Source organism: Hypanus sabinus, chromosome 2 (genome assembly GCF_030144855.1).
Source record: "Hypanus sabinus isolate sHypSab1 chromosome 2, sHypSab1.hap1, whole genome shotgun sequence".
In the NCBI taxonomy this organism is placed as follows: Eukaryota; Metazoa; Chordata; class Chondrichthyes; order Myliobatiformes; family Dasyatidae; genus Hypanus; species Hypanus sabinus.
Window position 1 is genome coordinate 109,235,965 of NC_082707.1, and position 25,980 is coordinate 109,261,944.

At 41.2% G+C, this 25,980-nt stretch overlaps 1 protein-coding gene across 6 annotated transcripts in view; it reads left to right on the top strand.

Annotated features, from left to right (window-relative positions):
• Positions 1–1,618: 1,618 nt before the first annotated feature.
• The window catches only part of LOC132382029 (uncharacterized), a 74,619-nt gene continuing 50,257 nt past the window's right edge, over positions 1,619–25,980 (top strand). For 5 of the 6 annotated variants that reach the window (XR_009508188.1, XR_009508189.1, XM_059951847.1 and 2 more), the window contains exons 1-4: positions 1,619–7,506; positions 10,338–10,541; positions 23,013–23,196; positions 23,669–23,803. Coding sequence is in view for 4 of the 6 variants with exons in the window: in XM_059951847.1 (XP_059807830.1) it covers positions 1,844–7,506; positions 10,338–10,541; positions 23,013–23,196; positions 23,669–23,803 (6,186 nt within the window). In the remaining 2 variants the exon portion in view is untranslated. Of the gene's footprint in view, positions 7,507–10,337; positions 10,542–23,012; positions 23,197–23,668; positions 23,804–23,924; positions 24,007–25,980 lie in introns of those variants that run through there. The other variant, XM_059951874.1, reaches the window with a different exon arrangement.

Consider the following 25,980-nt stretch of genomic DNA (forward strand, 5'->3'; position numbering starts at 1 on the left):
GAGAACCAGTGATCCACAGGTTCAAAGTATCATGTCTGGCACTTTATCGTATGAAAGGGGAGAATTTCCACTGAAAGACAAAAGTCTTGAAAAACTGGTAAGTGCTAGTGCAAACAATCCCAATCGTGAAGACAGTTTGAACTATGAAAACACCCTGTTTTTAAGTGGCACACAGGACCAGAAATGCAGCATACTTGCAGAGGAAACCAGTATATTAAGCTTGCCTGTTTCTGGACAACATGTTCCCATGTCTATTAGTGAGCAAACTACAGGAAGTGCAGCTGGAATTTGGAATAGATTTCATCAGGATTCCAATATTGTAGCAAATTCAGACAAACTTTCAAACAATGTAAACTTTTCTACTGCATCTGTTTTAAGGCATCACCTTTCACAGATTAACAAGCAGGTTGATAGTGGTTCAGAAATATTACTGGGTTCCAACACACATAGTAGTGAAGAGAGTGGGGTGCACGAACTGGAAATAAGCATTCCACAGGACACCAGACTTGGATTCAGGACTGAAATTGACAGATGTACACTTGATAAGGAAGGAGGTTTTATCCAAAATAATATTGGCACTGAGTTAAGAGTCAAAATTATTGAAGGTAGCAATATAAGGGCAGTAGAGTTCACAGGTGATAATATATCTACTCTTGCTTCTACATGTTGTTTTGAAGACTGTCCCACAGTTTCTGTTAGTAAGGGTAAAAATAGTCAATCAAAATTTAAAAATAACATAATAAGTAATGCATTTAAAGGAGACTTACCTAAAACTGATTCTAGTCTTTCTGTAGATTTGACAGAAAGATCAGTAACAATGGGGAATGCTGGATTTTATAAGGAATCCAAAAAATGTGATGTGGGCATTGAAGAGCAAATGGATGATTTAACATCTCAAAATGTTCCTTCAAGAACTGCTCATGAAACAGGAGCAACACTTTCAGATGGGGAATGTGATCAGAAAGAAATCACTTGTGTGGAATTAACTCATAGGGACAACATAGTGGGTGACTGTCCACAACAGTACAAATCTAATGTGAATAGTGGAGTTGTACAGGTTGTCAACAGCTCTGGGGCAACTCATTTTCAAAGGACATCTGTGCAGAATGGAAGATTCAGTGTAGCACAAACAGATGCACATGCTGGAACAAGCACTGATTTAGCAGACAGCTCAGAAACATGTGCCCTTTCTGATGTACAGGAAATCAGAACCACGTGTGGCACCAGAATTGGAAATGAACAGAATGAAATAATTACCACCCAACATGTGATCGCTGAGAAGTTGAGTAATGATGAAACAAAAGTATTTGAAAAGGGTACAGAAACAGAAGGCCAAGGGATATCTGAGAACTTCAACTTGTCCAAATATTGTGCAGAGCAAACTTGTACCAAAAGTTTTATTATAGAAAATGATTGCACATTTAGAGAGAGATATCTGTCGTCCATTTGTACATGTACTAAGACTAGTGGTGGAGCAGGTGCATCAAGAATACCTTTACAGGATGAGATAATTGGTACAGATCATGAGGCAGGAGAAGCCAAGCAAGAAAATTCAGCAGTAGCTCAGAATTTCCTAATAGAAATTCCTAACTCTGTTAAATCAGTAGACTGTGAAAATATCTCTAACAATGAAGAACAGAAGGTATCCCCAGAGGAATTACAGTTGATAAAGAAATCAAACCCTGCGACATTTCAAGAAGTGGAAATATTTAAATCATTTCTGTGTCAGGAGAGCACGGATCAGTGTGAAGCTTGTCTGACCACAGCATGGTGCGATGTTGCTCTACACTCATTAAGAGGTCACAAACATTCACAAGTGGGAAGACTAGAGAACTCTGGGATCATGGATTCAAGAGCAAACCCAGGTTCTCCAAGTGATGGCGTAACAGCTGCTTCTTCTACTGAATGTGATGTAAGCAATGCAACCTCCATTCATTGTCTTGTTCCAGTTGAATATTCTCCTTTGAGAGAGAAACAGCACCATAGATTGGCAACAGAAAGTCTTCATCCAGAGTTTGCTGAAAGCAGAGCAATAACTGATGGTTATATGTGTTTCAAGGATATTGTTTTACTGCAACACAGGGACAAAAGTCCAGCCCTGTCAGCAGGAAGTCCCCATGATACTGCTCCTTTGGAGCCAAATAAAGATACAGTTGAAAGGGAGGTCGCAAATATTGGTGTAGAAGCCTCTGCGTCTTGTTTTGTCCTTAAAGCTGGTCCGGAGTTAAACGAAGGAGATGGTGGAATTAATCAACCCATCAGCAGCACGGAAGAGTATTCTACACATCCAGGTTCTAACAGTGAACTTCCAAATCAGGAAATAGTATTAAAAGAGGTTATAGGTAGACATGTAATTTGGCGTCACCCCGATGGAACAGCTGAGTTCGAACAATGTGAATTTCAGGATGATCAACAAATTGTTGACTTACATCTGAGCACGCTTGGTCCTCAATATTTGAAGACTGAAATTGAGGCAATTGTTCATGTAAAGCAGAAGTACCCGGCAAGTAAAACAGTTTCTTCAGGTGAAAATATTGCCAATATGGATATTGCAGTTGCCACAGAATCTCTCGATATTTGTAAAGGACCAACATGTTTACAGTATCAGAACGCAGGTATCTTAGCCACTGGCTTAAGTGTTAATCCTTCTTCACAGACTTTCCAAGATGCTCTGAAAACTGATAACGTTGTTGTCTGCAGTTACGTACCAACCACAAGCATCTTAGCATCCCAGAGTAAAGTATTTCAAAATCAAACTGTATTTCAAGGAAGCTCTGTACAAGATGTGGGTGGAAGTCACCTGGCTGAAGCACCTCAAACAGTTCCAGATTCATTTGCTGATCAGCCTGATGTACAGGATGTGAGCGGTTGTGTATCATCCGGAACAGACTTACTGAAACAAGAAGGAAAGCAGAGCCAAATTGCAATTGTTCGTACAGCAACAATTCAAACCGCCTTGGTAGAAGATGACACTAAAACCACCATCGTACCTGGATCGGCTGGATTAAGCTCCTTTGAAAGTAAGTTGTGTGCTGAGGAGCTAAAGATTACCGCAGTAACAAAGAACCAAGTGCCCATTCAACAGGGGCTTGAACGAGTTGTCCACATGCAAAGAAATGGATCCCCAGCATCTATACTGAAAAAGACAGAAACTAAATGTCATGATGTTCAACTTTCAAACAGTGACTCAGTAAATACATTCATTCCACAGAGCTTCATTAAATCTCCTGGTCACCATAAACAGGCAGAATTACATAGCAGGAGAGAAGAGGATTACTCTATCTGTTTTAATGATAGAAACCCTGTTGGGTTAGAACTGACTGGGAATTCTTCAAACTTGTTTGTCATGCCGGAACAACAAACTGCTGTCCAGTTTGTTAATCATGGAGAAGAGTTTGTGACGTTTGAATTCATGGCTCTTCCTAAAGCTGTCAAGTGTGATATGAACTACAATGAAAATGACATTTTTGACTCAGCAGAAGATTTAATCAAGAAGGAAGAAAGTGGCATTGAAGATTGTGAAGAAACACAAGCACTGCTGAAGGGAGACCTGACTGATTTTAAGCAGATATCTTCTGATGTAGATTGCCATAATAACAATCAAAGAATCTTAATTGACATAAAGAAGGAAATTATGTCACAGTTCTCTCCCAAGATACAAAAGGACAGATGTATGGGGTTGTCACCCTCAGCTCAGGAGATCCTTGAGCAAGAAAAACCTCGACTGTTACAACAGACGCAGAATCCTACAATTCCACAATGTGAATTTAGAAATGAATCCAGTTTGCTGCGAAAGGATCGGAACAATACCAGAATTACCCTTGAAGCCACTGAAACACACAAACATATGTCTTCTCATATTAGTGATCTGCAAGTCACTCAGACAGATAACAGTCAGTGGAATATTGATGTGGTTGAACCAAATGCACATTCGCTCCTAGAGTGCAAACAGATTGGGGAGTTAGATTCTCCATTTCGTGAGAGTGCAGTAATGAATGGAACTTGTTATTTCTCAAATTCCTATCCGTTTTCAGGTTCTTGTCACAGTGATTGGTCTTCAGTAAATCAAGCTAATGAGCAAAATATTGAAGGAATTGAATCTTCTGGTTCGGAGTTTTTAGATGGATCAGATGACAGATGTACCACAAAAATGATGAATGGGCCAAAGAAGAAATCACAAAGAAGACTTAAAAGAATAAAACCAAATACAGATGAAATTAGGGGTTCATCAAGTTCAAGTGAGGAAATTGACATTGAATTCCTTTCACTTAACAAGCTTAGAAGCAGACAGTGCAGAAGAGGTATCAACAGATCAGATTTGAATGTTTGCAAATGCAAAGATACAGTGAGCACCAGCAGTATTGATTTCGAAAGTTGTGCATTAAACTTGGAAGTAGAGAGCAAGGCATCACCACTGAGGTTAGTGCCATCAGTTCTTCAAGAGGCTTCACCCAGTGTTAATCTCATGATGGAAGGCTCTAGTGCGCACTGCCTTGACCCATTACTGATTGATAAATCTTCAGAAGGATTAACTCAATTTGAAGAAGGAATTGTGTATCAAATGAAGCATGAAACAGAGGATGTGGAGAGAAAACATCAATCCAAACAATGTTTTCGGCATAACATTCTTAAAGAGAGTGTTTCAGAAAGTGCAGATTTGCATGTGGCTACTTGCACTCAAACTGTCCATTCCCCAATCACTTTATCTAGTAATCAAGGCCAAGGAAATCAGTCAGACAAACAACGATGTGAAAACGGCACCTCACTGACAATTGATAACAATCTGAGCAACTTGGTTGAGACAAAACTCAAAGCCCAGGAATTTTCAGTAGAACTGACCTTCAGTGAAGAGAAAGATCCAGTGCACTTTGCTTGCAGTGATGTTGATCCATACATCCATGAACAGTGCAAAGCCAGGTGGAAACGGTGTAGACTGGGAAATGCAGGTACTGTGCATGAGGTTCGTACAGCAGTAAGCAGTCTCAGTAACGTAATGAAGTGTTTCACTGACAGCAATGGATCGAATGATCACAATCACAGCAATTCACATTCTTATGCCAATGTAAGAACTACATCTAGCACATTACTTCCAAATGTCTCCCAAGAGGCTAGCTTGGCAGCCATGTACCCTGGAAATGATAACCTTGGTGGAGATACCTGTGTAATGTCATGTGATCCAACAATGGCACCTTCATTCATCCAACCATCTCAGTTTCCAACTTCTACTTCTGAGTTGGAAAATATAAACTATCAAGTTGATGAGATCATGCTCCTTTACCCAAGGGATTTGGGATCTTCTGTAGAGATGATGTCTGACAAGTCTGTAAAATTCTTCTGCAATGAAGAAACACAGACATCGGGTAGAATGAGACATCAGGAGCAACTGACACCCCAAAAGAGCTACATCCAAACTCCAGCACAGATAAATGCAGGTCAGAGCCTCCAACCAGACATGACCAAGCCTCTCCATAGCAGCACACAGCTGTTGGGAAATATCAGTAACAATGAAGACTATTCAGATTCAACGCCATCACCTACCAACCAGAGCGCTGGCAAAATGAGGACATTCGGCAAGGTGAATGGTCATACGCAGTCAGCAGCTGATGTGACCACTCAGACAGACGCAATACCTCAGGTTATAGAGAAATACAGTCCGGAAATTCAAAATAAGGAAGTGCAAAGGCCCCAAGAAGTGAATGTCATTGTAAAAATAATTGGTTCAGAAGTTAATGTAAACCAAGACCACAACAACATTATGTTAACATTACAGGAACCAAAGCAGAACCACAGTGTGTCAGATCTTAATGTTCACAGAGCAGTTTTGAGCCATTCGGGTTGTTCTTTCCCCTCTGACAATGTAAATTCATCTTTTAGGACTTCTCCTGTTTTGCTACCTGCTCAGAAACTGATAACAAGCTCTTCACAAACTTCTTCATCCAGTCCAAGTTTGTCACCAGTTACAATACCTTCACAGTTATCAATGAACAGTGACCAAACACAGAGCACAAACTTTGGAACTTTGAAAACTCTGATGTGCTTTCCAAAGGTGGAAACAAATGATCCCAAACTCTCTGTGGACAGAGAAGTGAAACAGTTTGCCCAAGATCTTGAAGCTACAGTTTCTTCTAATAAAAATCCAGCTGTTCTGGTGGACCGAGCATCATCCCCTATTAAAACACTGGAAGTTGGGCAGGGGGACCACCGATCCCACTGCAACTCCTTTCTCTGTCTTCAGGGTGAGGAAATTTGTGCAGTGCAACAAACTGACTGTTGGCAGAGAAAGGCACAACTAGCTTCTTGGTATGGTTCTAATGAAAATGGGCAAAGAAAGATTTATTTCACACATGTCAAACCTGAAGCTGAACAGATATTGGAAACAAATGGTGAAGGACTTTTGGTTTATTTAAATGAGCAGAGTAAAGTTACATCACAAGGTTTGCCAATGTCAGTTAAACTAGAGTGTAAAACAGATCTTCAGAGAGATATTCATACTGAAGGGTCTTCTGTGAGCTCAGGAACAACAGAATCTTGCAAAGACCATCATGTGAAGGTATCAACTGTGAACAAGTCCAGTTGGCAGTGTGGAAAAGAACTGACAGGCCATATTGTTAAAGAGTCATTACCTTGTAACAAGGGAATTGAACCATACTTGACATTTCAGAAGGTGCGGAGGCTCTGTACTTCAAACCCAGATGGAAAAGAGCAGATGAATGTTTTCAGTTTTCAGCCATCTTGCTGGAAAAACCCACTGGTTTCCTTTCCTCTTGCTCAGATAAATGATACAGAGTGGCCATCTAGAAGGGAATTTCCTGCATCTTGCAGTGCATCTCCCTTTCAGCACAATCCTTTTTTCAAAGATGGGGTAGACTTAAAGACAGGAAAGTTCAGCGCGTTAAACAATCAAACAATACACCGAAGTGACTCGATGAATCAATGGAGTTCTGAGGCTGGGACATACATAATGAGTGAAATGACAAACAACTGTGTTGCTGAAGATACCCAGTCCTCTGTTTCAAGTGAATGCAATACAGATTTACTGCTGAATGAGTATTCCTCCATAACTGGTTGCAACAGTTCACAAACGTCATGTTCTAGAGTACAGAGGGCAAGCTGTAGTGGTCCAGAGGACTTGCCATTGCACAACAAGTTCTACAACTGGTCTGGGGTCAATTACAGACCTCCCTCAACAGGAAATGTAATGAGCACAGCCACCAGTTCAGACAAACAGTCAGAGCAAAAGCAAGCCAATATTGGCATTGCAGAAACAATGGGCCCCACACCAGAAGACTGCAAGGAAAGGTGGAAGGAAATTAAAAGCTTGCACCAAGAACGCACTCAAATCTTGTCAGGATTAAACCTAGAATTAAACCAGCACCAGCTGACGGTGGAGCTCGCTGAAGCAAAGCTGAACTATGGCCTTGGGGAGACAGATGCTTTATTACGAATACTCCAGAGTGGAGCAGCAGATGACCAGAATGTTTGCATAAGGCAGCAACTTTATGAGAGGTAAGTGAAAGAAGCGGTTCAAATTGAATAAGTAGTGGAGTGATTTAGAAACTGACTCCACTTACAGCCAATGAATCAGGGATAACCTGCTGACCACCTTATTACATAAAAAATACAGCAGTACAGCACAGAAATAGGCCCTTCGCCCTCAACATTGTGCCAAACCAGCTAAAAATTAAATCAAAAACACCCCAAAAGCAAATTCTTCCTGCCTACACAAAGTTCATATACCCTCATATCTTCCTACCTAAGTGTTTAAGAACCTCTAATGTATTTGCCTCTATGACGACACCAGGCAGTGCATTCAGAACATCCACCACTCTCTGACTAAAATACTTACCCCTCACATCCCCTTTGAACCTACTCCGTCTCACCTTCAATGCATGTTCTCTAGTATCAGACATTCCTACCATGGGAACAAAAACTCCCTGTCTACTCAATCTCTGCCTCTCATAATCTTATAAACTTCTATCCAATCTCCCCTCAGCCTCCACTGCTCCAGAGAAAACAACCCAAGTTTATCCAGCCTCTCATGATGGCACATACCCTCTAAACCAGGCAGTATCCTGGTAAATCTCTGTGTACCCTCTCCAAAGCTTCAACATCCTTCCTATAGTGGGTGACCAGAACTGTATGCAGTTCTCCAGATGTGGCCTAACCAATGTTCTACAAAGTTGCAACATAACTTCTTAAATGTTGAACACAATGCTTCAACTATTAAAAAGCAAGCATTTAGTCCTCAGTCCTGAAGAACGGTCTCAGTTCTAGGTATCGGAAGGAGGCAGTGAATAGAAACCACACACTTCTGGAGAGAAGGTTTGTTTATAAGAAAAAAAATATGTACAAAATATTTACATGAGCAAGAACAATTCAAAATTCCAACATTCTGTTTAGGTTCCAAATCTTAGATCTCAAACCACAACAAATCCCTTTTTAATTAGAATCAATGAGATTCCTTTATTACTCTAATCCCTCTAATTAATTAGACCTAGTGTTATTCCCTATTTAAAAGTTTACAGACTAAACTTTCTTTTTACTTATCCCTAGTTAGAAAACCAAATACAATTCCTATTCTCAAGTATTATAGCTAACTTCAGTTTCACTTCCAGGCAATTTATCTATAAATTCAAATATTACATATACATAGTTGAACTCCTTTCTCTACAAGTCTCCAATATCACAACTCTTAAGCAAAGTAAATCTCATCAAAGTCTTTGCAAAAATAATCAGTTCTTGCAGAGAATCAAATTCGGATTCTTTGAATGAAAATAAACTTATACATCCAACTGTATTAAATGGTCTGTGTCATTACACATTTCCTTTCCATGCTGGTTCTTCATCTTGGGTGGTCGCCATTTTGTTTCTTGGTTCATTGGATGAAATAGTTGATCATTCACAGAAAGTCAATTGACAAACATACAAAAACTTGACCAAATCCTCTGGTATGATTTTGCAGAACTAATTCCCAACTACACAGTAGGGATTTTGGACACTGGTCTCTGTCGTTGTTATCTCGTTATAGCTGCTGTGTGTTATAGCCATAGTTTCAATAAATCTTTTATCGCTATTGTCTCTCCTCCAGGAGTTTCACCCTGAGGTTTTCAAGTTAGTAGGATAAAGATACTCACTACTATTTCCACTCTTAACAGTTCATGTCTTCAGCTTCCAATCGTTGCTGCGTTTTTCTCCTTGTCCGTGCTGTGTCCAGCCCGTCCTGCCTTCATGTAGTGTTTTTTTCAAATTCTCTTCTTTCTAAAAAAAAATCGGGAAACATTGTTTTCATCGCTCCACAGGTAAAACCTTCTAACATTATGACTTTGGGTTTAACTAACCTGGGCTACATATGCCAAGCCAGTTCTGAATCCAAACAGCCAATTTGCTGCAGACTCCATACATCCCAATCTTCTGAATTCGCCTCCTATGAGAGACTTTGTCAAACACCTTTGTAAAATCCTCGTAGACAACATCCACTGCCCTACCCTCATCAATCTCCCTCATCATCTTGTCAAAAAGCTCAGTCAGGTTGGTAAGATACAACTTGCCCCACACAAAGCCGTGCAGACTCTCCCTAGTTAGCCATGGGTTTTCAAATGTTCATATATCCTATCCCCAAGAACTTTTTCCAGCAATTTCCCGACAACTGACTCACTGTTCTGTAGTTTCCAGGATTTTCCCTTGTTCTCTTCTTTAAATAGACGTAGAGCATTAACCACTCGCCATTCGCCCAGGACCTCATCTGTGCTGAGAGAGGACATGAATACTGGTCAAGGCCCCAGCAATCTCGTCTTTTGAATCTCAGATTGCTTTTCTCGACTTCTAACCATCTCACTGCCACAGATTTTGGTGAGAGAGAGCTCCACATTTCCCATACCTTTGCATGAAGACCTACTTCGTGATATAATCCCCTTAAGGATCCTGCCCTCTCGCACTCTAGGAATACAAATTCTCTCTGACCAAAATGACTACCTGGTAACACATACTCCAGGTTGTCAATTTTCTCACACAGACACTGGTCCATTCACTTTTACAGATTTCTGCACTGAAACAAATAATCTATTTGCTTAGTATTCAGTCTAAACTGTGTTTACGTGTGGTTGCAGTAAAAGATTGGCTGCTTCCAAGGAGATTTTTTCAATGCCTGTGATCAGAGGGATTTTGTTCAGAACCAAAGATATTCATAACAACTGTTGTGCACCTTAATAAGGCTGTACTCATAAACTGAATCAACAGCTGTAATGCAGTCTAACTATATTAATCACTACTATTGGTTTATTGTAATATATTAAAGATGTGGAAATAGAATTATTTTTTTTTAATGAACATTACAAAAGTCACATGAAAACCATTGAAATCTTGAGGAAGCAAAGAGATGAGAAAATACAGAAGTTCAGAAGAACACGTAGCCTGAACCCACAGAAACATCTGACTGTGCATTACCAAAAACATCCAACTGCATTGCATCATAAGCAAGATCTGCCAAGTAAACGCAGGACGTATCTCCAGCGACTACGCAAGGACATTGTGGAAAATACATGGTAAGTGAGTTATATCACGGAATTCAGCATTGACAATCTCAGCATCTCTGGGTCATAGTGTTTTATACTTTATGTTTCCAGAGCATCTATTCAATCTTTCATTTGTCTGCTCATTTGTACTTAAAAATGGATCATTCAGTCTGGGGTACTTTGGAACACCAAATAAAGATTTAAGAACCAATTAGTAAAATAGAAGGGAATCTAGGCTTTCTTAACAGAATTATAGAATACAAAGCCAGGATGTCCTTGATGACTACAAGGATGTAAGCAGTGCATCCAGTGCAGCTTCTTTCAAACTATGTTAAGGAATTGGAGTTGGAACTGGATGAACTCTAGATCATTCAGGAAGCTGATTGACAGGGAGGTAGTTACATCCGAGGTGCAGGACACAGGATGAAGATCAGGAGGGGGAAAGTAGGTAGGCAGTGAAGAGTACCCATCTGGTTGTCCCCCTCAACACTTTGGATTGGGGGGGGGGGGGTGTGTTGGATGACGTAGCAGAGGAAAGCCACAGCGGTCAGGTCTCTGACACTGATTTGTGACTCAGAGAGGAAGGGGTGAGAAGAAGGATGTAGTAGGTAAAGGAGATTCCATAGTTAGAGGAGCAGTCAGGAGTTTCTGTAGACGTGAAACAGGCACCTGTACAGTATATTGCCTCCCAGGTCCAAGGGTCATGGATAGCTCAGATAGGGTACACAGCATTCTAAAGGGGGATGGTGAGCATCCGGAAGTCATGGTACATATTGGTACCAAATGAAATAGGAAGCAAAAGGGAGACCGAATATTGGGAGTTCTCTGAAAAGCGTGACTTCTAGGGTAGTAATCTCTGGATTGCTGCCTGTGCAATGCACCAGTGAGGATAAGAATAGGATGATTTTGCAGATGAATGTGTGGCTGAGGAATTGGTGCATGGGCAGGGTTTCAAACTTCTGGATCATTGGAACCTCTTCTGGGGAAGGAATGACCTGTATAAAAATACTGAGGGGGACCAATATTGTTTTGAACAAATTTTTGAGAGCTGTTGGGGAGTGACCAATATTGATTTGGGGATTTTTTTTTAGAGCTTTTTGGGAGGGTTTAACTAATCTGGCAGGGGGATGGGAACTAGAGTAACAGGGCTGAGGATGGTGTACAAGTAGATGCAGTGTGTAATGAGACTGTGAGGAAGGACAGGCAAATGATAGGGAAAATTGCTAATAAGTTGAAGTGTAATATGGGGGCAAAATCAAAAATGTTGATGAATACAGGACTGAAAGTGTTATATTTGAATGTACTAGCATACAGAATAAGGTAGATGATCTTGTTGCGCAGTTAGAGATTGGGAGGTATGATGTCATGGATGAATAAAGATCATAGTAGGGAACATAACATTGTTTTAAAAGGACAGACAGGTAGGCAGAGGGATGAGGTAGCTTTGTTGGTAAAAAATGAAATCAAATCCTTAGAAAGAGGTGACACGGGACTGGAAGATGTAGCATCCATGTGGGTAGAGTTAAAAAAGTACAAGGATAAAAATATGCTGCTGGGAGTTATATACCGGCTTCCGAACAGTAGCCAGGATGTAGGGTACAAATTACTACAGGAGTTAGAAAAGTATGTCAAAAGGGCAATGTTACGATCATCATGAAGGGATTTCAATATGCAGATAGTTTGGGAAAATCAGGTTGATGCTGGACCCCAAGGGAGGGAGTTTATAGTGTTACAATCCAGCAACAATGAATATATGATTGAAACAGGGTTTTTATAACAAATTATTACATTTATTACACACTGCTAAAAATAAACCCAAAAAAGTAAACAAACGACTAACAACTGGAAGTCAGCTGCGATACGACAGCTCAAACAGTTCTTAAAGCAGTAATGAGTAAGTCCAGTTTTACCCAGTCGCTTAGGAGAGACTTCTTGAAACAATTTAAATTCTCTTTCACGTCATGTTGCTGCTGTTCCCAGTCGAAGTATGCTTCGATCAAAGGATTTACAATGAAGAAAAAATGAAATGGCTTAAAGGCACTGACCTTTCTTTGGTGAAACTTTACCCAACCCTCTATTTTTCTGGCAGAACAGGGGTTATCATGGGCATAGCTGACGAATTCCTTCTGAATGAGAACCAAACAAGGTTGAACCTGCTTTACCGTTGAAATCAACTTTCCTCGATCATTAACTTCCCGAACTTCAAATCTTCACTCTCCAATGACATGACTGGCAGTAATATGGCAAAACTGCCGGCAATAACCTTTGACTTAAGGCAGAAAGTAAAACTCCACTTTTAAATGAAACTGCGTCATAACATCGGAATACACAGCACCATGGAGGCACTACCAAATTCAACCACGGCTGCCCACATCACAGGGTGGGGTTCTCCTTTTATACCTGGTTGAAAAAACTATCACATGACCTCTCACTGGGGGAAAAATGACCTCACTTCCCCCATCACGAGACCATTACCTCATGTCCAGCATAGCTTCAATTACATCATGGTCACGTGACAGGTACAAGATACCCATGGGTACTTAACAGTAGAATGCCTACAAGATGGCTTTTTAAAGCAGCTTGTGGTTGAGCCCACTAGGGGAAAGGCATTTTTGGATTAGGTGTTGTGTAATAAATCAGATTTAATTAGAGAACTTAAAGTTAAGGACCCTCAAAAGGCAGTGAACATAATATGATTGAATTCAGCCTGCAGTTTGAGAGAAAGAGAAGCTAAAGTAGGATGTATCAGTATTACAGTGGAGTAACAAGAATTTCACAGGCACAAGTGAGAAAATGGCCAAAGTTGATTGGAAAGGGACACTAGCAGGGAAGACAGCAGAACAACAATGGCTGGAGTTCTTGAGAGCAATTCAGAAGGCGCAGATTAGATACATTCCAAAAAAGAAGTAGTATTTTAAAGGGAAGGTGAGGCAACTGTGGCTGACAAGGGAAGTCAAAGATAGCATAAAAGCAGAAGAGAGGGAATACAATATAGCGAAAATTAGTGGGAATCTTTCAAAAACTAACAGATGGTAACTAAAGGCAATGAGGAGGGAAGAGGTGAAATATGAGGGTAAGATAGTCAATAATATAAAAGAGGACACCAAAATTTGGATGAAAAGAGCGGCAAGAGTGAATGTTGGACCATAGGTGGAGCAACAGGTAGTGATGAGGAAGCAGGGAATCTTCAGAAAGACTTAGATTAGGAGAATGGGCAAAGAAGTGGCAGATGGAATACAGTGGAGAGAAATGTATGGTCATGCACTTTGATAGAAGGAATAAAGGCAAAGACTATTTTCTAACAGAGGAAAAGGGACTTGGGAGTTCCTAAAGGTGCGGGATTCCCTAAAGGTTAACTTGCAGATTGAGTCAGTGGTGAGGAATACAAATGCATTATTAGCATTAGTATTGTTACGAATCCCGTAACTGGAGAACTTACCAGCAAAGATAGAGAGGTCCGTTGAAGTCTGATGTCACTATTTTCAAACGTTTTTATTTATAAAGGGGCACAAAAGTAAGGTTAATGCAAACATTCAGATAATGCACACCACCAATACTCAATCAATAGTCATAATCATCATTAAGAAGTAATCTCAGCTGTTGTCTAGGGGATAATATTTTTGTCCATTGGAAATATAAAAAGTCATTCAGAAGTCTGCAGACTTTAGCCTTTCGAGGAATCGTTGGGTTTCATGTGTTTTAGAGGGATCGGTGAAAACGAAAAGAAAACTTGCCCGTGTCTTTATGAAGCCACTCCATTAAATCAGGGGAGCGTTGGTTTCCCCGTTGTTAGTTCGAAGTCCTTCTCGGTATTATCAGCCACTCGCTCCCCAGGCAAAGGAGTTAGGAGCACACGTGGCGTAGAGTGGCTTCCAGCTCTCACGGGAGCGTTGAGCGAGCAAGTTCTTCTGGTGCATCGCTAGGGTACTGCCTCCTGCAGTCCGCTTTTATCTTTACTTGCAGAGTTGTATATGTCCATCAAAGTAGGGGGATGCAATCTCCACCCCCACATTGCCCGAGGGTGTCCATGTCCATGGTAGCTGTCACGTAGTAGGGACACACAGGTGCCTCTAGGAACAATGGCCAGAACCGTTGCATTGTCTCTCACTTCCGAGACCCGAATTAATAGCGATCTTGCGATTCTCCGGAAGGAGGGGGCTGCTCCCGGTCCTTCGGCCCCTCAGAGCTGTGGTACCTTCATAACAGTATCGAGAGGAATAGAATATAAAATCAAGGATGTAATGCTGAGGCTTTTTAAAGCATTGGACAGAGCACACTTGGAGTATTGTGAGCAGTTTGGGCTCTTATCTAAGAAAGGATGGGCTGGCATTGGAAGGGGTCCAGAGGATGTTCACAACAATCATCCCAGGATTGAAAGGGTTAATGTATGAGAAGCATTTGATGGCTCTGTGCCTGTACTTGCTGGAGATTTGAAGAATAAGGTGTGATCTCATTGAAACCTATTCAGTATTGAAAGTCCTAAATAAAGTGGACTTGGAGAAGATTTTCCCATAATGGAAGAGTCAAAGGCCAGAGGGCACAGCCTCTGAATAGAAGAACATCCCTTTAGAACAGAGATGAGGAGGAATTTCTTTAGTAGAGGGTGATGAAACTGAAATTCATTGCCACAGATTGCTGTGGAGGCCAAGTCAATGGGTATATTTAAATAGAGGTTCAAATGTTCTTAATTAACTAGATGGTAAATGTTACATGAGGAGGCATGGATAGAGGAATGGCTGACAGGCAGGAGGCAGAGAGTGGGAGTAGAAAGGGCCTTTTCTGGTTGGCTGCCAGTGACTAGTGGTGTTCCTCAGGGGTCAGTATTGGGACTGCTACCTTGCACGTTGTTTGTCAATGATTTAGATAGTGGAATTGGTGGCTTTGTGGCAAAGTTTGCGGATGGTACGAAGATAGGTGGAGAGGTAGTTAGTGCTGAGGAAGCAATGCGATTGCAGCAGGACTTAGACAAATTGGAAGAATGGGCAAAAAGTGGCAGATGGAATACAATACTGGGAAATGTATGTTAATGCATTTTGTAAAAGGAACAATAGTGCAGACTATTATCTAAATAGTGAGAAAATTCAAACAACAGAGGTGCAAAGGGACTTGGGAATCCTCATGCATGACTCCCAGAAGGTTAATTTACAGGTTGAGTCTGTGGTAAAGAAGGCAATTGCAATGTTGGCATTTATTTCAAGGGGAATAGAATATAAAAACAAGGAGGTAATGCTGAGGGTTTATAAGACAATAGTCCAATTACACTTGAAGTATTGTCAACAGTTTTGGGCCCAGAATCACATCAGAAAGGATGTGCTGTCATTGGAGAGAGTCCTCTGATCCTCTGGAGAGAGTCCAGAGGAGGTTCATGAGGATGATTCCGGGAATGAAGGAGTTAACATATGAGAAGCGTTTGGGAACTTTGGGCTTGTACTCACTGGAACTTAGAAGAATGTGTGGCGATCTCATTGAAACCTACCGAATGTTGAAAGGACTAGATAGGGTAAATGTGGAGAGGATGTTCCCTCTGGTGGGGGTATCAAGAACGAGAGGGCACAGCCTCAAAATTGAGGGGTGGCCTTTTGAAACAGAAGTAAGGAGGAATTTTTTTAGCCAAGGAATGTATGGAATGCTCTGCCACAGACTGCAGTGGAGGCCAAATCTGTGGGTATATTCAAAGTGGAAGTTGATAGTTTCCTGATCAGTCAGGGCATCAAGGTATATGGTGAGAGGGCAAGTGTATAGGGTTGAATAAGATCTGGGATCAGCCATGGTGAATCAGATTTGATGGGCTGAATGGCAAAATTCTGCTCTTTTGTCTTATGGTCTTAAGGCAAGAGAGTGGGGTTGAGAGGGAAAATAAGTCCTTGGATAGGTACATGGAGCTTAGGAAAATAGAGGGCTATGGGTAAACCTAGTAATTTCAAAGGTAGGGTAATGTTCAGCACAACTTTATGGGCCGAAGAGCCTGTATTGTGCTGTAGGTTTTCTATGTTTCTAAATCAACAATGATGGAATGATTGAGCAGACTCGATGGGCCAAATGGCCTAATTCTGCTCCTATGTCTTATGGTTTTGTAGTATGCCAGCCCAACAAACCCACACCACAAATTACACCCATGTGACTATTAAACTTCTAACCCATACACCTTTGGGATGTGCGAGAACACCCAGAGGAAGCTTTCATTGTCATGGGGAGAACATGCAAACTCATCACAGACACCGATCCCACATCACAGGTAATGCGATAGTGTTAAGCTAACTGCTGCATTACCATGGTGCTTTAGGACTGACTGCATACATTGCATCATTTATTCAGTTCACTCTGTCATAGGGGATTCAAAAAAAAATCAGAAGAACACCTAAATATTTTCATAGCTTTCTCTCACATACGCCCATTAACTCCTTTATTTCTCCCCCAACACGGGTAGTAATTTATAGTAGCCAATTAATTTATAACCAAATACCATGTCTTTGGGAGGTGGGAGACACCAAAGAACCTGGGGAAACGATCCCCAATCATGTGAATTGCACAGCAGCTGCAGCTAAAGTCAGGACCTAACAAAGAAAGGAAGAATGCTATAAATAATCAGGAGGTTAGGTAGCATCCGTGGAGAGAGTTGGTTCAGTTTCTGTCAAGCTGCTTGTCTGGGGATGTACAGTGCCTATAAAAGGGATTCTCTCACCCCCCCCCCCCAGAAGTTTTCTTGTTTTATTGTTTTACAACATTGAATCAGTGGATTTGATTTGGCTTTTTTTTGGACACTGATCAACAGAAAAATACTCTTTCGTGCTGTTACGTATTCAGGCAACAATAAATATATGAGTTAGGCAAGGGTCCATATAACAAATAACACGTTTAATAAACACTGAAAACAAACCCCCCAAAAGTAAACAAACACTAACGTAACCGGAAATCAGCTGCTGTGCGGCAGCTTCAACAGTCCTCAAAGCAATGCGGCTCAAACAGTTCTTAAAGCGATGTTGCAAAAACAGTTCTTTTAAGTAGTATTGCCAAAAGTTCAAAAATGCTCACGGTCCATTTAAGGGAGAGACTTTTTAAGATGATTTAAATTCTCTTTCACGTCGTTTTGCTTTGATTCCCGACGTCGAACTTTTCCCACGAAGAATTTACGAAACGAAACAAAACGGCTTAAAGGCACTGACCTTTCCTTTATCACACTGTCCTCAATCTTCTTCTATCCTGCAGAGATTAACACAAGAACAGTCAACGAATTCCTTCCAAATAAGGATTAAACAAGGTCGAACCCGTTTCACCGTCGTAAATCGATTCTCCTCGATCTTTGACTCCCGAACTCTGATCTTCACTCTCCACTGATCCTCAACTAGCAGTATTGTAAAGAAACTGCTGGCAATGACCTTTTAAACTTTAGGCATTAGATAAAACTTCATCTTTCAACTAAACTGCGTCATCACATTAAATCACACAGTGGCATGAAGTCAACATGGCAAATCCAGCCACGAACTGCCCCTCCTCATAGGGTAGGGTCTTCCTTTTATAACCTGTAAAAAAAACCTGTCGCATGATCTCTACTGGCAGGAAAATTACATCACTCCACCATCACAAGACCATTACCTCAAGTCCAGTATAGCTTCAACCCCAGTCACGTGACAAGGGTACCACTGTCATGTGTCACGAGTAAGTAACAGTGCCAAATTGAAAACTGATCTCTACTAAGTGATCTAAATTAGTTACAAATATAAAACACAGAATGATTGATTGCACAAGTATTCACCGCCTTCAAGTCAGTATTTAACAGCAATTATAGCCTTGAGTCTGTGTGGATAGATCTCTATCAGCTTTGCACATCTGGACAGCATTCCTGGTAGAGTGCTCAGAGGATGAGCAGACCAGCTGGCAGATGTTCTCACTGACATCTTCAACATCTCCCTGATCAGCACCACCATTCCAAAGTGCTTCAAGGCCGCCACCATCGTCCCTGTGCCAAAGAAGTCTTTGGTGTCCTGCCTAAGTGACTACCGTCCTGTTGCACTCACGTCCATCATCATGAAGTGTTTCGATAGGCTCGTCATGAGGCATATCAAGACCCTGCTGCCCCCCTCACCGGACCCCCTGCAGCTTGTGTACCATCCCAACCGCTCAACAGACGACGCCATTGCCATCACCCTCCACCTGGCCCTAACCCACCTGGACAAAAGAGACACGTACGTTCAAATGCTGTTCATAGACTTCAGTTCAGCATTCAACACAATCATCACCCAGAAACTGATCGGAAAGCTGAGCCTACTGGGCCTGTACACCTCCCTCTGCAACTGGATCCTAGACTTCCTGACTGGGAGATCTCAGTCAGTCCAGATCGGGAGCAGCATCTCCAACACCATCACACTGAGCACGGGGCCCCCCAGGTCTATGTGCTCAGTCCACTGCTGTTCACTCTGCTGCAACACACAGCTCGAGCCACATCATCAAGTTCACTGATGACACGACCATGGTGGGTCTCATTAGCAAGAATGACGAGTCAGCTTACAGAGAGGAGGTGCAGCGGCTAAAGGACTGATGCAGAGCCAAAACCTGTCTCTGAATGTGAACAAAATAAAAGAGATGGTTGTCGATTTCAGGAAGGCACGGAGCGACCACTCCCCACTGAACATTGATGACTCCTCGGTAGAGATCGTTAAGAGCACCAAATTTCTTGGTGTTCACCTGGTGGAGAATCTCACCTGATCCCTTAACACCAGCTCCATAGCAAAGAAAGCCCAGCAGCGTCTCTACTTTCTGCGAAGGCCGAGAAAAGTCCATCTCCCACCCCCCATCCTCATCACATTCTACAGGGGTTGCATTGAGAGCATCCTGAGCAGCTGCATCACTGTCTGGTTCGGAAATTGCACCATCTCGGATCGCAAGACCCTGCAGCGGATAGTAAGGTCGGCTGAGAAGATCACTAGGGTCTCTCTTCCCACCATCATGGACGTTTACACTACACGCTGATCCACAAAGCAAACAGCATTATGAAGGACCCCATGCACCCCTCATACAATCTCTTCTCCCTCCTGCCGTCTGGGAAAAGGCATCGAAGCATTGGGCTCTCACGACCAGACTATGTAACAGTTTCTTCCCTCAAGCTATCAGACTCCTCAATACCCAGACACCTTACTACCCTATTGTCCTTTCCTTCTTTCTTTCTTTCTTTCCTCCCCCTTTCTTTCTCCCGATGCCTCCTGTCCCATGATCCTTTCCCTTCTCCAGCTCTGTATCACTTTCGCCAATCACCTTTCCAGCTCTCAGCTTCATCCCACCCCCTCCAGTCTTCTCCTATCATTTTGCATTTCCCCCTCCCCCCACTACTTTCAAATCTCTTACTATCTTTCCTTTCAGTTAGTCCTGACGAAGGTCTCGGCCTGAAACATCGACAGTGCTTCTCCTCATAGATGCTGCCTGGCCTGCTGTGTTCCACCAGCATTTTGTGTGTGTTATTTGAATTTCCAGCATCTGCAGATTTCCTCCTGTTTACCCTATTGTTCTGTTTATTATTTATTGTAATGCCTGTGCTATTTTATGCACTTTATGCAGTCCTGGGTAGGTCTGTAATCTAATTTTTTTTCTCTGTCTTGTTTTTTACGTAGTTTAGTTTTTGTACTGTGCCTTGTAACACCATGGTCCTGAAAAACATTGTCTCATTTTTATTATGTACTGTACATAGCAGTTATGGTCGAAATGACAATAAAAATGACTTGACATGACACTGCAATTTTCCCTATTCTTCTTTACAAAACTGCTCAAGCTCTGTCAGATTGCATGGGTATCATGAGTGAATAGCCCTTTTCAAGTCCAGCCACAAATTCTCAATTGGATTGAGTTCTGGACTCTGACCTGGCCACTCCAGGCCATTAATTTTGTTGTTTTTAAGTGTACAATGTACTGTCTATGTTAATCAAAATGGCTTCTTTGGTTTGCTAGAGTAGGAATGCTTTCATGTCTGATAAGTGTTTTCCTTCGCAGTTGTTTAGCTTTGGACTTGCTGATATGGGGATTGTATTCATTTTTTAACCAATGGGGAATGTTACTTTGTCTTGTGAGGCTGGGAGCTTGGGGGTTTCGCGGTCTTTTCAGGGAAGGCAGGAAGGAGATGCTGAGGAAAGTAGACGTGTGCTGCACTGCTCGGTTGACCACTGGGGGTGGTCCCAGGTGCGAGGACGTGGAGGTCGGAGGAAAGTGACGAGGAGTTGAATGGTTCGATGGTTGAGCTCCAACGATGTGCACTAAACTGACTGAACTTTGATAAGTTGGCGCCTTTTACTTTATTTTCTTTTCCTTCATATATACTGTATTGCATAGAACTCTTTTAGTTTCAGTAAAATCTTTAAAGTGTATTCCATAACGGTATCTGGTGTGAGTTTGATATTGTGTGTGTACGCGCGGCATAAACTTGATTCTTACAGCACCTGCGTGTACGGGAGGTGGGGTTGCTGAGTGGCTGGATCTCCTTTTCCCTAGACATATACCAGTCTGTTAGGTAAGTGTTACATAAGTCATGTTAGCTTTGGCTTTATGCTTGGGGTCATTGTCTTGTTGGAAAACATATCTTTTCCCAAGTCGTAGTTCTCTTGCAGACTGCATTAGGTTTTCCTCCAGGATTTCCCTGTACTCTGCTTCATTCATTTTACCCTCTACCTTCACAAGCCTTCCAGGGTCTGCTGCAGTGAAGCATTCCCACAGCACGATGCAGCCTCCACCATGCTTCACAGTAAGGTTGATGTGTTTTTGATGATGTGCAGTGTTTGCATTATGCCAAACATAGCGTTTAGTCTGATGGTCAAAAAACTCAATTTTGGGTTCATCAGCACATAGAAGCTTCTTCCAGTTGACTTCAGAGTCTCCCACATACCTTCTGGCAATCTCCAACCGAGATATCATGAGAGGTTTATTCAACAGTGGCTTTCTCTTTGCCACTCTCCCATAAAGCTGCGACTGGTGAAGCACCCGGGCAACAGCTGTTGTTTGCGCAGTCTCTCCCATCTCAGACACTGAAGCTTGTAACTCGTGCAGAGTTGTCATACGTCTCTTGATGGCCTTCTTGCCATCAAGTCCCCTTCTTACATGGTCACTCAGTATTTGAGGACGGCTTGCTCTGTACAGATTTACAGCTGTGTCATATTCTTTCCATTTCTTAATAATTGGTTTAACTGTTCTCCAGGGGATATTCAGTGACGTGGAAATTTTCTTGTATCCATCTCCTGACTTGTGCCTTTCAATAACCTTTTCATGGAGTTGCTTGGAGGGTTCTTTTGTCTTCATGGTGTAGTTTTTGCCAGGATACTGACTCATTAGCAGATGGATCTTCCAGATACAGGTGTATTTTACCACAATTCAGATTCAGATTCAGTTTATTGTCATTTAGAAACCACAAATGCAATGCAGATAAAAAATAAGACAACGTTACTCCAGAATGATATCACAAAAGCACATGGCAAAGCAGACTACACCAGAAAATTCACATATTATGTGACTTCTAAAACCAACTGGCTGCACCAGTGATGATTTGGTGTGTTATATTAAGAGAGAGGAAGGAGTGGGTGAATACTTATGCAATTATTTTCTGTTTTATATTTGTAATTAATTTAGATCACTTTGACATAAAAGAGTGTTTTTCTGTTGATCAGTGTCAAAAAAGGGCAAATTAAATCCACTGTGATTCAATATGGTAAAACAATAAAACCTGAAAACTTCTGGGGAGGGGGAGTACTTCTAATAGGCACTGTATGTACTGAATTTTATTTTGGTTAATTATCTTTTGTTTATCCCCTGATTAAACCTGCCTTTTTCTTCACATTGTTGACTGGTGAGCGTCCTTGTAAAGAGCTTCCTCTCCATGTTGGTATCTCTCAAAGCTGCTGCACACTGATCTGTTGCTTCATAAAATACTTGTGCTTCATAAAATTACAGCAACAGTGTTGCACAGCCAACTAAAAACATTTGCTGACACTGTTGTTTCATTGAGCGTTAGCAACACACAGTCAAAAGTCATGAGGCAGCCTTTTTCAGCAAATAAATCTAAATGAGCTCTAGTTGATACAGGACTTCGGATTCATTTCTTTAACCTTGGTTTGCACCATTATTCATTAACATATGGATTTTTCAGAAATGAATTATCATAGAACTTCTGACTATTGTTTTGAACCTTTTGTGCTTGCAGACAGAAACAATATTTTTTTGTGTTAAATGGTGGACAACAGATTAACCTTGTCAAGTTTGTTCTTTCAATCTTGTTCATATGTTATCCACCATCAGATTTCTGAATGGTCCATGAACACCACCTCACTATTTTGCTTTATTTTTGCAGCACTTATAAAATAAATGTTATATTTTAACTTAGATTATTTTTATGCATTGCATTGTACTGCTGCCTCAAAACAACACAGTTCAGAACACACATCAGTGATAATAAACCTGATTCTGAAACAAAGCATTTATTTTAATCTAAAGACAGCAAGAACCACTTAATGATCTGCTGTAATTCTGTAGGACTCGTGGAATTGTGAAGGCTCCACAGGAAGCCCCTTCTGAGATAGAGATTCTGCTTAGAGATTATCAGAAGGTCCGTGAGGAAACAAAAGCAGAAATTGCAAAGGCTCGAGATAAGTTACGTGCAAGAGCTGAAAAGGAGAAATGCCGCTTACAGCAAGAAATGATTTTGCAGTTATTGAAGGTAATTTTCAGGAATGTGAAGCATAATTGAATATATGAGGAAATTCTGAAAAACTTTTGGAATTATTTGGAATATTTTCTGAGTTAAGTCCAGAACTTTGAAAATTTGAACTTTGTGTTTGAATAAAAGATTTAGGTTAAATTTGTAAAAGCAGTGCTATTATTGAAAGTAACAATGTAAGCAAATTAGGTAGTTTTGAAGCTATGTTCTAGAGGAAATTTATTTGTAATTTGTTAGCTATTTGTTGTAGAAAATAAAAGATCAAATTTGGAGTTGGAACATGGAACTTAATTACATCCCTGTTTGAAAGTAATCAAATGAAAGACAATGTCACACTTACTCATTATTGATTAGAACAGTGTGTAGGGACCCATTTATGGGCAATATCTTTATGACAATCCACAGTTTGCTCAGAGGAATATATCTTGCAAGGGTTTGGGTGCTCTGAATATTATTTTAATTTCCCTTCTAGGAGGAAGAGAGATTGAGAAAGGTGGCAAGTAGGAGCAGTTTGCATACTGGCTCAAATCTGAGCCTGTCATCCAATCCCACATCAGGCTACAGCAGCAGCAATACGGCTTCCCCTGACATCGATTCTCAAACCAAGGTCAGAACATGCTCTGGGTGACAAGAACTTAATATTTTTGTCTTTATGTGGATAAGATGTCCGTTTTCTCACCGTCTCAATATTGGTTTATTCTCTGTATGTGGGAATCCGGTCTCCCCAGTCAACATCCTGTAATTGATATAACAGACAAAAATAACAACGTGACCTTGGTACGCATCAGAAACTCTGAGCCAGTGATGTCTAGATACTGTGGTAAGCATTCAGCAAGATGCAAGACCCATCACTGTGAAATAAAATATTGGACCCATGCTTCTCTTCAAATTGCATCACATTTTACATCTACCTTAAAGATACTCCACTGAATGCTTGTTGTGGAAAATACAACTGAAAGTGGAAATGTAGATTTAAGTACATTTTTTAAAAACTACACATGGTAAAAAGTTATACAACACTGGAGTCATGATTTTTGTGTTAGAGCACCTAGTTTCCTTTTGTGTATCAGATACAACCAGGATAATTTGTAATTTATAAGTACCTTGTGATAGTGAATAGAACAGAAGACAGTTGTGCTGATTAACTGCAGGTTTTCACTAATGTGTGAATTTTGTGAGGAGATAACAAAGATTAACGGAGTCATGTATGGACTTGAGTAGAATAAGACCTTGGCTTGGAGGTGGGAGTCAGAGAGTAGTGGTGGATGGATACAAGCAACACACACAAAATACTGGAGGAACTCAGCAGGCCAGGCAGCATTTATGGAAAAGAGTACAGTCGACATTTCGGACCAACACTCTTCAGTGAGTCATTCCTCTTCTGTGAATGCATGCATTTCTGATTGGAGGTCTGTGACCAATGGGTAACTGCATTGATCAGTGCCTGGATCTTTGCTGTTTGTACTGTATATCAATGCCATAGATGTCAATGCAAAAGATATGATTAGTAAATCTGAGGAGGACATGAAAGTTGTGCTGTGAACAGTGAGGAATGTTGTCTAATGCTACGGAAGGATACAGATCAGTTGGAAAGTTGGTCAGAGCATTGTCTCGGCCCAAAACGTCGACAGCACTACTCCCTATAGATGCTGCCTGGCCTGCTGCGTTCCACCAGCATTTTGTGGGTGTTGTATAGAAACAAGATTAGCTTATATACATAAACTGATTGTATGTACTTTGTACATAAAGTAACACTAGGTGCAGGAGTACCTATACATAAAGTGACTCTTGGGTCACAGTAGGACAGTGACTGTGTCAGTGTAGGGATGTGGTGGAGTGTAAACAAAAAGGGACAGTGCATGGGGAGATGAATGGTGCTGAGGGCTGTGGAGAGGAGTGTCTGATGTGTATGTAGTAGGGGTGGTGGGGTGGGTCAATGGGTGGAGGTGTTGATCAACCTGATGGCTTGGGGAAAGTAACTGTTTTTGAGTCTAGTGATCCTAGTGTGAATGCTGGATGCCCTCTTCTCAGATGGGAATGGGACAAACAGTCATATGCAGTGTGGCTGGGATCCTTCATGATACTGCTGGTCTTTTTTTATGTATGTATGTATTTGATGGTGGGTAGATTGGTACTGTTAATATATTAGCAGTTTTAACTAGCTGTTGTTGAACCCTCCTGTTTGCTGTTGTGCAAACTCCATACCACACAGAGAAGCAATTTCAAGTTTAATTATTACTCAACGGTATAGTTGCAAGAAAAAGTTTATAAGCCCTTTGCAATTACCTGGCTTTCTGCATTAATTGCTCATTTATTGTGGTCTGATCTTCACCTAAGTCAGAATAACTAGCAAACATAATCTGTCTAAACTAGTAACACACAAACAATTGTACTTTTCATGTCTTTATTAAACGCAGCGCAGGCTGGAAAAATTATGTGAACCCTTGTATTTAATAACTGGTAGAACCTCTTTCAACAGCAACAACCTCCACCAAATATTTCCTGCAGCTGCTAATCAGACTTGCACAACTGCAAGGAGGAATTTAAGACTATTCCTCCATACAAAACTGTTTCAGTTCATCAATATTTCTGGGATACTTTGCATGAACAGACCTCTTCAGGTCATGCCACAGCAACTCAATTGGGTTAAGGTCTGTATTCTGACTTGGCCATTCCAAAACATGAATTTTCTTTTTTTTAAACCATTCTGTTGTTGATTTACTCCTGTGTTTTGGATCATTATCTTGTTATGTTATCTAACTTATTTTAAGCTTCAGGTCACAG